Source organism: Pogonomyrmex barbatus, unplaced genomic scaffold (assembly GCF_055798465.1).
Source record: "Pogonomyrmex barbatus isolate J1 unplaced genomic scaffold, ASM5579846v1 scaffold4, whole genome shotgun sequence".
Classification (NCBI taxonomy): domain Eukaryota; kingdom Metazoa; phylum Arthropoda; class Insecta; order Hymenoptera; family Formicidae; genus Pogonomyrmex; species Pogonomyrmex barbatus.
This window is the reverse complement of record NW_028297138.1, coordinates 12,680,032-12,697,374: the sequence shown is the minus strand read 5'-3', so window position 1 is coordinate 12,697,374 and position 17,343 is coordinate 12,680,032. Positions and strand designations below refer to the sequence as shown.

Sequence of the window (17,343 nt, the reverse complement as noted above, 5' to 3'; positions counted from 1 at the left end):
CTTATGATTATAGCCTAAGAGCGAATTGCTTTTTCATTGATGAATCATTTGCATTTATGGAAGAGACAGCAAATATCTGTTTGTCTAACACGACGGCTTCGCAGATTATTTTTAGAACTGATTAGTGCAATATTTTCCAACTGCAGAGTCTAGACAAGAAATACCTTCGCTTTTATTCCATGAATTTAATCGCAACATCGTAATGTGCACACATTCTGTAAATGCAATTTTTATAATTGCGTGTGTAGCACGAGTGCTACCGATCACTGACAATAAATCATTAAAAAAAGGAAATTAATTGAATTTGTCGATGGCAAATATGTTTGCTTTCAGTTCACTGGAAAATTTATTAAAGAGACCAAATAAAAATTCGTCCGTAATGAACTATATTTTTGAAATTAAGATAAAATCAGTCTGTTTTGACTCTCCACTTATCGTTAGTTATTTAACGATTATTCCGATCAAATAACTTGGTCTTTCCTTCGCAAGTTAATGAGGACAGTGTCCGACAACCGACTCATATGCTCATTTATTCATATTTCCCAGAAATATCGATATAATCGAACATAAGAAATATCGAACATAAGGTTGCGATAAGTGATCCTCAAACGATCCCGACGTCTGACATTTGGCACATAATGACGCTGAAAATACAAGAAAAGCCATTAAATTTACGATATATTTTATTTCTCTTCGAGTATATAGCTTCGAGTATATATTGTAAAGAATATGAAAAGGCGATAAAAGGAAATTGAACGTATGCGGTTTATTCATTTTCGAAATAGGCTAAACAACTCTAACGCATCACGAACGCATCAATAAAAAAGTGGCATCGCTATGAATAAAATAAAAATACCGGATGTTTCATAAGTGGTGATAGTTTTCCATTTGAAAAAAAAAAGAATAGATAATATAAATTGCATCATATATTTATTAATTTTTAATAACTATCACGACTTGAGTTATGTTAGCTGGATAAATCAATTAGTTGCCATTCAATCATGTAAATTATATAAGATATATGTAAGAGATTAGCGGAAATAAAGTCAAAGACGAAATCAAACATGAATACGTTAAATTAAACAAGTCCGAAAATCGATAACAGCACAGATATATCTGTTTTAATTAATTCGAAGATATTTTGTACGATAAACGATACTAACTAAAACGATACTAACTAAATGTTACATAGAAGATATAAATCAAGTCTACAATGTAATTAAAAATTCATAACGATAAGTAATCGGTTCAGACCGCAGATGACGTAAGTCTCGCGTTAGACCGATAGTAATTTATGAAGGCGAATTTCCATTTTTCTAAGATTTCGCGAGAAAGTAAGTCGATAAAACCAATCAGACATGACGAGAAAGAAAAAAATATTTACCGTGTAAATAAATAGCAAATGAGTTTGCTGCTGTACGGATCAAGAACGCCAGAACGCCAGGTTTCGATCGCTGCGGGGCTCGCAATGCAGCGAGAATGTACCTTATCAGAGACCGGTGTTACTGGTTGCAATCACGCTCGACGAGATGATAAGCGAACAAATCCGCGAGCCGCGCGTCAGTCTCATCCTGTTCGCGGGCAGGACCGCAATCCACGATACACAATTGAACTCTATTGTTAATTACTAGAAAGAATCAAGTGCCGTGAATCCGGTGGCTCGTGAGCTCGTCGATTCTTTCATTCGGGATAGACCGCGATAGATTCTGTTCGCTCGCTCATCGACGATGAGTTAATTTTCTTCGATGAAACAGCGTTAAGTAAATACATATTATATTATATAGTAAAGGGGACAGAATAAACGCGATGTTTTTGTATTACACTTGTTGTTTGTAGATGTTCACCTGTGTTCGTCTATCTGAAATTCCGGCTTGTCTTGGCGTGATACCCTGCAATTCAAAGGTATTAACATTAACAGAATGTATCATTAGGTACGAACGTAAAAAGATTAATTAATACTTTTCAGTGATATTATAACGCGTGATATTATAATGTAAAAAATACGATTTTGACTTTTATTGACTTTTATTACTTATGAAAAATATATATAAAGCAGAAAGATGATTTACCGTGCTGATCGAAGCTTTTTTTTTCTTCTTTTACATGAAATTAATTCTACGATCTAGTTCAGTAAAACTGCTTCAATCATTTAAATTGCAAATTGACAGGTCGATATTCACCTGTGTTTTGTTACAAAAAGGGAAAGGTGACAAGGTTGTTTTCCTATTCACTGGATTTTATATTTTATACGGCGTGATGATTCAGCATTCACAGAAAGGATAATCGTCATTTGTTTAACGTCCAAACGGTAAATCTTCACCAAGGATCGATCGTATCATCCGTACGAAGCGTACAATCTCCATCGTCAATTAAAGAAATAGAAATAGCCAGCAAACGCTGATGCCAATCTAAAAGATCTTTCCCGCAATAGAATTTGCAGTTTACTGAAATGCCTCTGAATCATGAAGCGTCGTATCGTGGTTTTTGAATGACCTTCGAGAAGTTTCATGCGCATTAAAATTAGCGCAGAAGCGAGTCCGAAATTATTACACAGTTTACAGTTAGCAATACAACATTCGAAAGCTTCCTCTTCATTCGTCACTCGCATAAATACGCATGTGCGCTTATCGCCAAGGTTACCGACGAAATTTTCTACAATTTTCTATCTTAGGCCCTGCGCGCAATGAAGAAAATATTAGGAATAAGAATAAATATTAAATTTTAGAAATAAAAAATGCAGAATAAAAATTAAACGTAACGCACAATAAATACAAATAATTTTCAGATATGATGACTATATTTTATACTTATTTATATTCATTGCGCGTTGTATTTAATTTTTATTTCGAATTTTCATCTCCAAAATTTAATATTTATTTCTGTTCCTAATATTTGCCTCATTGCGCGCAGGCCCTTAGATAAAACCGATAGTTCGTGGCCGTCGACAAACGAGGAAGCCACGCGCAAGGGGGAAAATTGATTTCGAATCTTGTTTTTCTGTCAAGATTACGTAAATTAAGTATGCGGTATGAGTATCGCAACTTCCGACAAACGGAAATAACGATGACTTGAATAGATAGCGAGAGGCGTCGATCGATCATCCGGCGTTATCGCGCGGAGATCGGAAATTACAGCTAGTATTTCAGAAGCCGTGTCTCGTCACTTAATTGCCGATAGAGACGATAGACCTGGGAAGTAAACTGTAAGAGTAATGAGGAAAACACTTCTCTCACGTAATGTCTTTATATCTTTCACTTTCAACTCTAGAAAATGTGAAGGTGTTTTGTCGATTTAAAATAGCAAAATCCTATTTTTTATAAATTAATTTATAAACAGAGTCATACACACATTTCAGATTTCATCTTAAAAAAGTAGCCAATACCAGAGTCCAAAAACAATGACAGGATCTTGACAGATATTTAATTAAGTGGGGAAAGAGAATCTTCAAATCTTTGTAAATCGTTTATCGAATATTTGTAAGGGTGTTACTTTTGGGACACCCTGTATAATTCGGAAAGAGGAACAGGCTCACAAGCTGCCGTATCACTGCCGGCGCCGGTAATGTGTATCAGAGCACGTCTCCGTTGCAGAGTGCCTAAAACACACGGTTATCAAATGGATATCGTGTGGTGTTCCTGAAAGAGGTAAATCGCAGCCGATCGTCGATGTGGAATTCGCCTCTTCGACGCCCAACGAGAATCGAATTCCACGGAGTGGGGCTACGCGCGGTTCACGTCTCGCAGGGAACACGCGTGACACGTAGATTGTTTGCATGTGCACAGGCAGATCGGCGATAGCGTGGCATATGTTCCGTTGAAGCGAGAGCCGGCGTATACGACTTCGAAAGCAAGAGTGATGGGAATCGACGGTATGAGAGTCGGCGGAGGCAGATGTCCGCCCCTCCTGGTCGGAGGACTCCTACTGGCATGCCTCATGCTCGTCTGCAGCTGGTGGACCTTGTCTTCCGAGAATCTGGAGCTCGTTAGGCAGATCGACGATCTGAACGAGCAACTCAAAATTAGGTAAGACAGTCTCTTTGACTGTCTTAATCTCAGCAAGATTTTATTACATATTTTTAATCTTGTTATACATTGTCTCTGCGGTAAATAACTGACAGTCAGTTGGTGTACATGATGATGAAATTGTGGTCATCAAAGAGAGTTATGTTATTATGTCATTTAAATGTCGTTTATAATAAATTAAGCTGCTTGAAATATTGATGTCAGACTATTGCAGAAACATTGCAAGTTTTTACTTCTTTTACGTAATGTTATATAATTCATAAAGTATATATAAATCTCTTTCGTAAAATAGTTGTTTGTGGTTTACTTGAATAATGTTTATAATATCATTATTTTTTTTAAATGATTACTTACTATAACATATAAAACTTCAAGTAAGACATTTCTCTTTCAGTGCTGAAGAAAGGGATCAGTGTGTAACGTTGCGTGGTAACTTGGAACAAAGATTCAAACACACAGAAGATGAGTTGGCTTCCTTGCATGTCCGTTTGGAGCAGCAGATTGATCTTAAAAAGAAAAATGAAGAACTCGAGGACTCGGTTACTATGTGTAAAAGTGAACTAGACTCATTAAACAAATTGGACGCCACGAAAACTGCAACATTAGAAACATTGAGATTAGAAAAGGATACAATTAATACTCAATTAGATGCAAAGAGGGATGAAAATAAAAAACTACAAGAGGAAATAGATAGAGTATGAAAATGTTTTATTTAATAATACTTATATCAAATTAAATGTAATTTAAAAAATGTAAGAAAATTTGATTTTTTTACAGATTAAAGGAGAAGTAGATCAACTCAAACTTAGTTGCAACTCGCTATCTGAGAAGAAAGAAACTCCAAATCTCGAGCCACGTAAGTTATAATTATTTTTATCATGAATTTTGTTTGATACTCCAAATTTCGTTTTAATTTTCCTAATATGATGAATAACCACGTTTGAATGATCAAAATTAATTTTTTAAGTAGTTTACTTAATACAAGAAATATTTGCGTATGTATTCTTAATATAACTGAACGAATTTGCTTAGATTGCTAATTGTACCCTGCTTCAACGGCGAGAAAAAAATACGTTCCAAGTTTGTTTCTTTATTTTTTTTTTTTTCGAATCTCAATATTCCCATTAAATTCTAACTCCGATTGGGCTGCTCACGCAAGAATTAATGCGACTACAAACTCGTCCCCTTTGCACATTTTATACTGGCTCAGCATTATAAAATATTGTCGGGATTTGCTGATCTAGCAACGACAGTGGTCATTAACAAGTCACAGTTGCATCCGGTACCGAAGTCTGCTGTAAGAATATCCGTAGCTGGTCAGCGAGGTTTGAAGTTCCATGGAATTCCGATCCTACCAACAAATCCACCTGGTGCTGTGCGCCAAACTCCTCGTTTCTCAGTGACTATGCCAAAGAAAGGTAGTGATACCTTTCTCCGTCCTCGGGGCGAGAGAATGCTGCCACAGACATGAAATTAAAAGTTTGCAATAGATTTGTACATAAATCATACTTTCATATACGTGTGACTAAAGCTTTACTAAGGACAAATCCATTATATCGCTTCTAACTAAGCTGTGGATCACGCTCGGCCCTTCGGGTTTATTCGGATGATATATGAATTATTATTTCCTTAGTATACACTAAAGTTTTCATACCGGACAAAAAGACTGTTTTAGTGATTCAATATAGAATTGTGTCTTTACGGGATAAAAATGTAATAGAGTTAACTTTCTTATGCTTTACTTTATAAAATCTAATTTTATATATATTAGAATAGTATGAAATATTTACATAGTTTATACTGAATCACACAGGCATAAGCATGATTTCTGAGTTAATAGGTGCCATATAATAATTTATTTTTCTACAGGAGATGTATTTTTTTAATTGTTACAATTGTTATTAAATGCATTGTTTTTTTCTAAGTTAAATTTAAAGAAAAAGATAAAAATTAGATTATGTATAAAAGTAAATACTTTAATATATGAATATGACATATAAGAATAAAATTGTTTAAAACTTACAATTAAGTAATTATAAAATTTGTATAGAGTTTGCGATTTATTTACAGCTTGTTGCAATATATAGCATACTGTATTTATAATAAAAAATCTTATTAATATAAAATAATATAAAGCATTTAATATGAATTACAGATTTTGATTTGTATTTATAAAAATATGTTAAACAATAAAAAATGTGATAAATTGTATAACTTTAATTCTTTATAAAAATATCAAACATAAAACACGTTTCAGGAAAAAAAACATTTTACATATGTAATATTTTCAGCAAGAACTTTCACATTCCTGCTTTTAGATTAGATCAAAGGATTGGTTGCGAATAATAATTATTATTATTATTATCAAAATTACAATATTAAAAAACTAACATTTTTTTGTATTAACATGGAATATACAAGCGTGCTGACAGAACTTGCGTTAACAATTAGTTACTAATGCGCATATTTAATAATAGCTCATTATATATATAATAAGTTATCATTATGTGTATATTCTGTAACAAATAATAATTAAAATTTTTCAGAAATACATATGAACTTTTTACTTTAGTATAGTAATTTAGCTTACGTGACTTTCAGTTGAAACGGAATCGAAAATCAATCACACACCGAACTATGCCTCAGAGCAGGATACCTCAGTTGCCAATGACTTGGAAGATCCTGAAAATCGTGCACGTGGTAATTAAAACTTTAAACGTAACGATTTATTATTGCATAAGTTTAATTATCACTTCGCTAAAGTATTGTAAATTGTGAAAATTAATGATATGTCTATGTTTTTTATTTGTTTTTATCATCACAGTTTATTCTTTATTTTAATCTGAATTAGGTCATGTTTTTATTTTATTATTTATTATATGTGTATTATTTTGTTTGATATAAAAAACTAAATTTTAAATCATTTGTGAAAGAAGATAGAGAATAAAACTAGCAATAATTTTTTTTTTCTATTTTTTATCATTTATGTAGATAACAATGGAGATGACACACAAAACACAGAAGAGACTATGCTACTTCCAGAAAATTATGAGGCAGAAGATAAAGTGCAGGATACCACAAAAAAACCAGAAGACAAATTTATATAGTATCGCGCATTATAACTTAGAAATAAATAATACAGACTTGCAAAATGCAAGCAAAAAGATTTGGATCATATAATGAATTTTTTAACTATAATGCATTGTGTAAAATATTATACTCATTTAATTATATCGTACACACAGTCTTAATTATTCTCATGATACAAATATTTTTTACACATTATTATCTTAAAATATATACTTTTTTAAAATAGGTTTTTTTGTATTAGAAGATGAAACTACAAAATAATGTACGGATGTGCCAAAATAAGTTGGTCGGTTTTGTACATTTGTGGCCATATGAAAAATTATATATTTATATAATATCTAAGCGAATTATACTGTGATCTGAAAATAAATATCAACAAAATTATACTCAATATTTAGATATAAGACATTTGCAATAATTTTTTGATAAGACATTGTTTTATATTACTTAAAAGAAAAAATAAATAAGGCTATGCGATAAATTATAAATGTATTACATAAAAATAAAGATGAGCAAAGCCTTTAATTATTATTTTTATCTGACTTTGTTGCCAAAGTTTTATTATATAATGTTATAAGATTGACAACAAACAATATATTTGGTTAAAAAAATATTGCAATTTCTTTTGAAGATGATGATTTAAAATTATAGTACATTTTTAATAATGAAAATTATTTAGGCATGACATTGATTAATTATTTCAAGTTTCATCTCTTCACATTCCATACCTTTTATTGTAAAATTCTTTTATATGATGTGAAATATATTAGTTTTGTATGAGTGTATATCCAAAATATACTCAGCTTACATAAAATTTCGTAATTTTATTGTAAAATCCTTACGTTTTATATGAAATGTTCATTTGTGCCATTATGTAAAACAATATGGAGTACTATCTATTAAGTAAAAGATTATATGTATTAGCCTGCATAATTCCTTTTTAATAGTTTATACATATTAAAAAATTTGCATATATAAATAAAATAAAAATATAACATCAAAGTGATCGTTGATTATTATATTGTCTTCGTAAATTATAAATTATTATTATTACTCTACATGCTTGTCACTACATTGTCTATCATGTTTACAATATTCTCTTATCATGTATGAGATCTATAATTTCTGTCGCATTATGTTTCAGATTTAATATATTTAACAGCTAATTGATAAATTTAGTAATATATAAAATGATATTACCTAAATCTTTTACATATAACAATACTTCTTTCTTATTTTTTCTTTTCTATGTGGATACAATGATTTTATTTCTTTAATAATTATTTCTACTTTTCATTTTTTTAATTCTAGACAATAATTATAATTTTTACTGATATGAAGATGCGAATATCTTATTATGCACCAATATTGCATCATGTAAGTTTTTCTAAACATGCAGTTATGTATGTGTATCAATATGGTCAGCCTCTTCTATATAAGTTGTATATATTGAAGAGACATTGTCATTTGTGCTGCCAACAATATCTTGTATTTGGCAATTGTTGCTATAAACAGTCACACTTGTCATTATTACTATAAAATAAATTATTAGTACGCAATAATAACATAACATGTATAATATATTATGTATGTATATATATTTTGTATTCCACAAATAATTTGTTATCAAACATAGAAAACATTAAATCATATAAACAAATATTAAATAAATATATCAATCTAATATTTCTCATTGAATAATACATATTATATAAGAATACATACATGTGCGCATATCTCTATTCATAGTATAATAATACGAATTGCATAACAGAAAATGATTATTAAAAAATGATGTTAAAACTTGTGATATAAGTAATCAACATTTATTACCATGATTAAACTAATATATGTTAATGTATTATAACAAAATGCAAAATGTGACTAATGACTAGCAAAAATTAAGTATCGACTAGATAATTACTGAGGATCTAAATGATTTTTATTTTTGTATGTGTGTATATATATATATATAATGTGACTCTCTTTTCATAATTAATCTCATCTTGTTAGTTCATGACTAAAAATGAATGATTTGTGATTAAATTTTTAAAAATCATAGAAATATAATATATATACTTATAAGCTGCATATAATTAGGACATTTATTAAAAGTTAAACTTGAATATTCTTTGCATTAGAGTATGATCATTATACCACATAAAAACTCTAATTATTTTAAAGTCTACATGATATTTTCTTCTGTTATGTCTGTACTTTACAGAAATAATGAAATATTTTTTATTGCCAGCTTAATTATTTGTGTGTTTGTAATAGACACATGTTTTAATAGAGAAATGTCTTTTCGAGATATTTTAGAAATTATGCATTTCACGTTAATGACAATTAACAATACTAAATATACAACAATTCTAAACTTATTGCAACTTTTATATAGCTTTCATTTATGATTTATAGCAGCAGCATTTTCTATATATTTACAGGAATTAAATTAAAATAAATAAAATTCGATTTTTATACATCTTTTCTTATCGATAATTAAAAGTAGCTATTTGTGCTGTAAAGCACAAAACTTTTATATAATATCTTGCATTCTTATTTTTCTCTGCTTACCAGAATCACTTCCTGTTTTGCATTAATATAGTTTTCTTTGGTCGCATATATAATGCTATTTAATAAGAAATTAAAATTTAAATATCGTCTACAACTACTAGAAAAGTGATTCTTCACTAGAGATGTGAATATTTACTTATCCGAAGTTAGTTGCCTTAAGTTCCGTTTATCTTCGTTTATCGCCGCAGATGTTTGTAAAATCCAATATTAAACAAACACTAACAGTCTTTAAGAGTCGGCAGGAGAGACTATGGAGATTTCTATCGGAGATAAATTCCTTTTCACCCATATTACAGAGATAAATTCCTTTTCATCCAAAATGCTTCGAGAAAAGCTATATAATTATGATATTTATATAATCAGAATATTTGCCTGATGAAAGCTACAGAACCATTTTTGTAAAAAAATGTGTGAAAATAAATAATTCACTTATGCGTAAATAGATTTGCATTATAGGACACAATAAGATGCAAATATTTTCGTCTATTGTAAATTTTTTTTTAAGAGTCAAATTGCAAAATGCGACTTTGTCAAGAGTCATAATTTTATAAAAAATAAAAAATAATAAAAATAATAAAAAATAAATAGAAAAAGACTCATGACAGAATATTACTTTTACGAGATAATATATGGGTGTACTCAAATATATATCTGCACTGTAAATAAGGAGTAAATAGTTATATTTAAATTATTTTTATTTTAATTATTTAAGAACTAATTGCAAAATTGGCTCTGTAGGTAGCTTCGTAATTGTAAAAGAAATTATCTTAACAAAGTTTCATGACGAAACATCGTTTCTATAAGACAAAATATAATTGAGTACAGATACATATTTGCACTGTAAATAAGGAATAGATAATCATTTTAGATAATCATTTTAGATCAAGTCGAAGTTAGCCGATCACTCCTGCTGACTCTTAAGATGAATTAATATCGCGGAAGAAATCGTCATCCTAGAAAACTGGAAGTCGCAAATATATGTCGTACTCTCTACAGGAAGTATGACTCTATTACGTAACATGCTCTATTTCTTTTTGATCGAGCATCACGAATGAATAATCCAAGATCTCAAATCTAAGAGGATATAAAATGTGTACACACATTCCAGCCTGTTTGACAACAGAGTACGCACTGGGGTTAATGATAAGGCAGTGAGATATTAATGAACTGTCAGTCTCTAAACAAGGGAAATTATATACTGCGTAAATTATAAAAAATTATAGGTCTACTTCGTTGTGGCCTACTATGATATTACTCTCGTCATTGCTATCGTCTATCGAGGATCTCCCTAATAATGGATTATTATCAAAAACCAGTTTTATGGAGACCGATGGGAAGAATGTCTTCTCCGCCGGAAGATAAAGGCGAATATCGAGCGAATTCGCCACCAACGGCTGCGTTTGCGATGCGAATTACGAGATCTCTCTTTAGCGCGGATCTGCCTGATCAACGAGAAAAATGCATCGTCTATGAATTGTCTGAGAGCAGCGGATGTCTCATAAAATGGACAACCGAGCTCCTCCGCCAATGCTTTGCCTTCCTCCGTGGTCACCTGAAACAAGTATGGCGAGTTCAATGTCTACGAGAAATCAATATTTTATTATTATTACTATGTATCGCGATGTATTCACAATTTCTGATATGTCACAGTCAATTTGACAGCATCTGACTGTACCTTTCGTTGATGTTGTAGATCAAACTTATTGCCGACCAACACCAAAGGAATATTCTCGTTGGCGCGTACGCGTGATATCAATTTCCTGTACTCCATTGTCTCTTGGAAGCTATGCCTATCTGTTACTGAATAACAAATCATGAAGCCTTCGCCGCATCTCATGTATTGCTCACGCATTGCTGTGAATTCTACCTATATACAATAATACATAAAATCAAAGTTATGTGCAATCATATGCAACAAATGAGAATATTTGATGAACATACATCGATGTATCGTGAAATGTATATAAGAATCTCAAACCTGTCCAGCAGTGTCCAAAATATCCAGGAGAGCTGCCTCACCATCAATGACCACTTGTGTCTGATATGAATCCTCTATAAATAAAAGAGAAACTATTACTTTCTTTGTATTAATATGTTTCAATATGTCTAGTATAATCAAATCTCTCAGATTCTATATATTCACATTTCCTTTATATTTTACTAAAACTCATTGATATTTAAGAGTTCAACATTCTTCATATAGCTTACCTATCGTGGGATCATGATAGTCCAGGAATCTGTGACTGACAAATTGCAGAGTGACAGCTGAAAAGCAACGTGCAATTGTTATTGACAGTAGAGTATACTCTCTCAAACATCAGATGAAATGTCAAATACTTTAATAAATCAATCAAACGATAGATACCCGATTTGCCAACGCCGCCATCACCCAGCACCACGATCTTGTATACTCTGAGCCCACTCCTGGTAGTAGGCTGCGTCACCACCGGCACGTCGTCCTTGCCGTTGCAGGCGACGTTCCTCTGTTGCGAGGGGATGCCAGCCGCCGCCGCCGCCGCCGCCGCCGCCGCCGCCGTCGCCGTCGTCGCCGCGGCGGTGGTGGACATCGTGACAGCTGGTCGGCCGTGCATACCGGCGTACGCGCGTGTGGCCAGGCAGCCGGGATGAAAACGCCGACACACTTATCCTACGGCGAGGCGGCGACTGGCACACTTGATCGCACCGTACTGGAGCGCGACCGACTCAGCGGACACACCCGTGTTGCTGCTGGCGGCTGCTGCGCGACAGACATCGTGGATAACGCCGTGACTCATGTCAAACGCGCCGGAATAAACACGCCGGGATTCAGGTACTCGTGGTGGCCTGCGGCACGGCGCGGCATGGTGCGACGTGACTGCTCGTCGTCGGGCGGGCGGAACGCGCGCCGACCATTGCTGCACGCGGAGCGGGCACTTGACAGATTCGCGGAGACTGTGACAGCTGTGAGACCGGAATGCGCGCGCGTGCGTTCCACGGACGCGGAGCCGAACGCTTGTCGTCAGTCTGACTTTTGGCGGCTAAACCGTGACGCTGCGTCCTAATCGAGATGGAAAGCCACGATAAAAAGAGGAAAGAAAGCTTTTGGTGATACTTGTATAGATTTGAATTGGTCCGTAGCTTCAATACGATAAGTGGAAAGCACTTATCGTAAGTTTACTGACATAGAAGTTAATACACATAATGTATATATATATATATATATATATATAATGTCCTGAATAATATAAAAAAATAAACTTGTAATTTCACTTCAATTAAAATATTTGCACTTGCGCGAATAATTACAATAAATAATATAATTTCTCGATATCCTAGAAGAATCATCAGAGATATCGTCAGGAGACATATTTCAACGAGAAGTAAATAATTGATTAAACTTGATTCAAATTATTGAAATAAATTTTACTTTTTGCAAATTTATAGATTTAAGCATCGAAAATTTAGCTTTTCTCTAAAATTAAAAATTGTACCTTATTTCAGATTCAAGTTTTAAAGGACGCGAAATTCGATTGTAAAAAACTAGAAAATTATTGAAATATTCTTGGAACATTGTATCCAAATTTATTTTTTCTCTTTCCTTTATACCATGTTATATTATTACTATAAAATATTAATATTCAGCGGATCGTACACATACTCGTACAAGCTTTGTTATAATATGACTAAAACTTACATTCATATAATTGCAAAAATTCGCAAGTACAATCCAGTCATTGCACACAAGCCATATATATAACACACATACACACACACACACACACACACACACACACACACACACACACACACACACACACACACACACACACATATATGTGTGTATCGAAAATTGTTATTTGTATATTATTTCAAGTATTTATATATTTGTACACAATAATCATTTCTGTCTTTATAAATAATGGATTACTCTTACGAGTAGGATTTTATGTCACATCGATTATATAAAAATATGTATTATATAAACAAAATCCCAACTTCAAAGCATAATATACACAAATTTAAGTTATGTAAATATAGTTGCCTTAGATAAAATATTTATCACAGACGGAGTCAAAAGCTATAATACGGAAGAAAATATCAATTCGGACGCCAGTCTTACAGGATAAATATATCTAATTACATTCTTCATGTAATAACCACAATTGTACACCAATAATTTTTTTTCCTCTAAACTATTCTAAGTAACTCTCGCTTTTTTTATCTTATAATCTTAATAAAAATACAAATATAGGAAGAAAACTTAATTATCGACTTGCATGAGTAAACACTGGTGCAATTGGTTTTTATATGTATGCATATATATATTTCCTATAATATCGGAAGATATAATTATGAGTAAAGGATCCAAACTTAATTGCAACTGACAATTGAACTGACATTTTGTGATTACAATATTTTATATTTAAATCACTGAAATTATGTAAATATGCAACGTATATGTTAGAATACGCATATGTTAGAAACTTATATTAATGCAAACATGCACTCAATTTAGTCAGATGCAATAAAATTCACGTTTTACAAATAAGAATAGTAAAAAAAAAGCAAGTAGAAAATCTAAGCGATGTGATGTGTTTACGTGATGTCTCGTAGTGGTACTGGAAAATCTCTAATTACAAATCGATAGTGCGTTATCTCATCATTCTACGGAATCTGTCTAATTCGAAAATACTTTCTGATAATCTGGAAAAATATATTAATATATTATATTGTTAATATCTTGTCATTAAAGATCTTTTGCTTTTCTATTATATTGAAATTAAAAATATCTACCTTCCGAAAGCATTCACCAAAGCAACAATTTCACTTCTTTCTAAGAAGAATAACTTTCGGTTGAGGTTGTTAAGTGTTGGTTCCCATTTATCAAATTTTCCTGAGAATAATATTTTTAACGCAGTGCCAAGGCCATGGATTTGCAATTTACCCCATAGCTTACATTTGTCACATCCCACACAATCCATTATGCGTGAAATATTTATAAAATGTTGCCTAAATTCTTCCTTTAACAGTTGTGCCTCTGTTCCACCAGTGAACATAACTGTTTCATTAAAATGTTCCGGAAATGACCTAACATATAGATTCTGTGAGTTCACTTCATTATCACTTTACATGCAATATATCACAAGAGAAATAAAATAGAATACTTACTTAACAACATTCAGTATATCATTCATAGCTAATCTTGTATCTTCGTCATCCATTTCATTGCCTGTATAATATTCTTCCCTTTCCAAATAAGGCGCAGCTTTGGCTAAAGCTCTCAATTGCAATAAATAGGTAAAATATAGATTCTTTAACCAATTTGGACCTTCGCCACCTGTTGTTTCAGGAGAAAATCTTCTTTGTAATTCATCCAAGTTGGGACCCCATTGATTGTCAGATATTTGCAAACCGCTTTGTGGGCCCAACAAATATTTCGAACACAAATGTATATTGATGCTAGCATGCAAACCGGATATAACTCGATAAAAAACTCGTTTCTCTAAGCACATTCCTGAAATGATATATTTATATTAAGAATGAAAATAAGAATTTCTTAATATTTATAATATTTATATTTGATTTAATATACTTTAGATAAACAATTTAAAAAAATAGTCTTAAAGTTACAATAACAAAAAAACCTATATAAAAGAAGACTAAAGTCAATACAAGAAACTTACCATTCATCTTAGAAGATTGTATAAAAATGTGAGGTGAGTTTTCAGGCCTATGAAACAAATAATCTATTGTAGAGATTTAAATAAAATTGAAACAAAAATCAACAATAATTAATATTTAATCTATGATTATGTTACCTAAAACAATTTTCCATATAAATATTTCGCCATATTCTATGTGCACTGAATCCCTTGTAGCCTGTATATCTTTCAGGATTAAGTAAAAGATCCACATATTCCCCAGGACTAGATTCTTTTACACAAAAATTATCTTGGGCATCATCATGCTGTTGCCATCGTTCAAATTCTTTATAATTTTCAGAACTATAATCAAACTTGTATTTTATCTTTTGTTTTTACTTAATATTAATATATAATTCCATATCTAATTACCTAATTGTTGTGTTCAAAAATCCAAGTTCTATATTATGATCTTTTGCACTGTGTCTGCAGTCAGTGATTTGTGAATTGGCTCTATACTTATCCACCGGGCTTTCATTAAGATGAATATTTCTTGGAATCTCTCCCTTTAAACCTTCAGGGATATCATCCTATAACAGATTAGGAGAAATCGAAAGAGATGATGGTAATAACTATTTAAAATAGTATTTGATGCAAAAAATGCTTACATCTTGACAGGGTAAAACATGACAGTAACGTATAGCACATTTACTGTCATCTGCCCAAAATGGACATTCCTGCTTTAAGTTTACTTTATAAAATCTAAAATAATCTCTGACTAGAAGACTTTGAATTCTTGGATATATTCTCATATTATTAAAATAATCCACGGTATCAATGTTACAAGTGCAGTCATCTATAGATCCCTTCAGCTAAAATTTTAATTAATTTTTGAAATATGGCAAATATAGAGTTCATAAAATTAAAAATTTTTAATTATATTAAAACAAAGATAAAATCATTTTTTTCATTATAGATAATTGTTTTATTGCAAGAATAATTAATTTTCATCATAAATAAATATAGAAGATGACATTCTTAAAAAACTGTAAATATATAAAAGCAAAATCACAAAGTATAAAATTTTAATTTTAGAATAATAGAAGGAATAACAATTCCAATACCTTGCAGAAGCATTGATCATCTTTCCTGGAGTTGGTTCCAAAGTAATTTCCACCTACTTGTAAGTGGAAAAGCAAAATTGCTAGGAATAGCCGATAGAACATTCTTCCACTAGTTTCGAGATTCATTTCAGCAAGAGTCGCTGACGTGACCAATTAGTCGCAACATTAATTAGCGATAATAAAAGTAACAATGCAAATCACACGGCTGGAACCCTGCTCGTTTCGTTGCTCTCGGGTTGCTCTCGGGTCACATCACGGTGCGCCTACGTGCCGCATGAAGCATAAACATCTGATGATTCGATCCGATGCAAAACAATGTCGCACGTAACGCGAGATTACGCGTACTCGAGTATTCCGAGTGCAAAGAGGCGATATCGGTTATAAAAAAAATCGTGTGACACGCACATATAAAAGAAACAGTCTTATTTCAGCGGAGCTCCAATTTCTTTTAGACTGTTGTTCGTTATGTCCATCGGTAGATTATATGACATTTGGCGTATACGTGTGTATGTGTGTGTGTGTGTGGTGTGTGATGCGTCGTGCATAGCGTGTGCAAGATACGTGGAGCATGTATGCACTACGTGGGATAGGTTGATTCGCGTGAGATATCATGCGTGATAATACGCCTAGCTCTACCCCCACTTCCTCTACGGTTAGATTTGATACGCAGTTCCTTCTTGGCTACGTTCCAAAATTCGACTCGATGGACCATAAAGTATACTATTAATTAATCATTCGGACCATCAAGAGACCTTTATTCTTCTCGTCCTGATTGGTCAATTAAATACTACTCATAGTCATAAATGCTTTACACATCGAGTAAAATTTGGATTGTAGCTTTTGTAGCATTCTCTGTACCCAAGTTGAGAGAGATGTGCATTCAGACGCTGGAAGAAAAAAGAGGAAAAACGG

The 17,343-nt window shown here is 32.2% G+C and overlaps 3 protein-coding genes and 1 long non-coding RNA gene across 9 annotated transcripts; 1 reads left to right on the top strand and 3 right to left on the bottom strand.

The window, feature by feature from the left end:
• Positions 1-369: 369 nt before the first annotated feature.
• Positions 370-2,703, bottom strand: LOC105425689 (uncharacterized). 3 transcript variants are annotated; one of them, XR_016140201.1, is made up of 3 exons: positions 2,070-2,696; positions 1,385-1,889; positions 370-644 (listed from the first exon to the last, which is right to left on the bottom strand). It is a non-coding gene; the product is annotated as an uncharacterized LOC105425689 (long non-coding RNA). The 3 variants fall into 3 exon arrangements; XR_016140200.1 differs by lacking the exon at positions 370-644 and having other exon boundaries at positions 918-1,889; positions 2,070-2,703; XR_016140202.1 differs by lacking the exon at positions 370-644 and having other exon boundaries at positions 918-1,889; positions 2,181-2,703.
• Positions 1,685-7,926, top strand: LOC105425696 (uncharacterized). Of its 4 annotated transcripts, none has more exons than XM_025217859.2 (8): positions 1,685-1,760; positions 1,837-1,902; positions 3,783-4,022; positions 4,417-4,717; positions 4,800-4,878; positions 5,267-5,440; positions 6,624-6,722; positions 7,014-7,926. In XM_025217859.2, the coding sequence occupies exons 3-8, from the start codon at positions 3,856-3,858 to the stop codon at positions 7,127-7,129; spliced, it is 936 nt and encodes a 311-aa protein (XP_025073644.2). In that variant the 5' UTR covers positions 1,685-1,760; positions 1,837-1,902; positions 3,783-3,855; the 3' UTR covers positions 7,130-7,926. The 4 variants fall into 4 exon arrangements, with proteins under 4 accessions (XP_025073644.2, XP_011634918.2, XP_011634883.2 ...); XM_011636616.3 differs by lacking the exons at positions 1,685-1,760; positions 1,837-1,902 and adding exons at positions 2,921-3,233; positions 3,356-3,644; XM_011636581.3 differs by lacking the exons at positions 1,685-1,760; positions 1,837-1,902 and adding an exon at positions 2,921-3,233 and having other exon boundaries at positions 3,356-4,022.
• Positions 7,927-8,693: 767 nt separating this feature from the next.
• Positions 8,694-12,795, bottom strand: Ric (Ras-related protein interacting with calmodulin). The gene is made up of 5 exons (XM_011636550.3): positions 12,052-12,795; positions 11,895-11,951; positions 11,665-11,738; positions 11,362-11,553; positions 8,694-11,238 (listed from the first exon to the last, which is right to left on the bottom strand). Exons 1-5 carry the CDS (start codon positions 12,275-12,277, stop codon positions 11,005-11,007), a joined length of 783 nt encoding a protein of 260 aa, XP_011634852.3. The 5' UTR covers positions 12,278-12,795; the 3' UTR covers positions 8,694-11,004.
• A 429-nt stretch (positions 12,796-13,224) lies between these two features.
• On the bottom strand, positions 13,225-17,131 carry Ero1L (endoplasmic reticulum oxidoreductin-1-like protein). Its single transcript, XM_011636538.3, has 8 exons — positions 16,432-17,131; positions 15,976-16,179; positions 15,740-15,897; positions 15,485-15,670; positions 15,350-15,396; positions 14,835-15,180; positions 14,460-14,753; positions 13,225-14,369 (listed from the first exon to the last, which is right to left on the bottom strand). Exons 1-8 carry the CDS (start codon positions 16,555-16,557, stop codon positions 14,318-14,320), a joined length of 1,413 nt encoding a protein of 470 aa, XP_011634840.1. The 5' UTR covers positions 16,558-17,131; the 3' UTR covers positions 13,225-14,317.
• Positions 17,132-17,343: the final 212 nt, after the last annotated feature.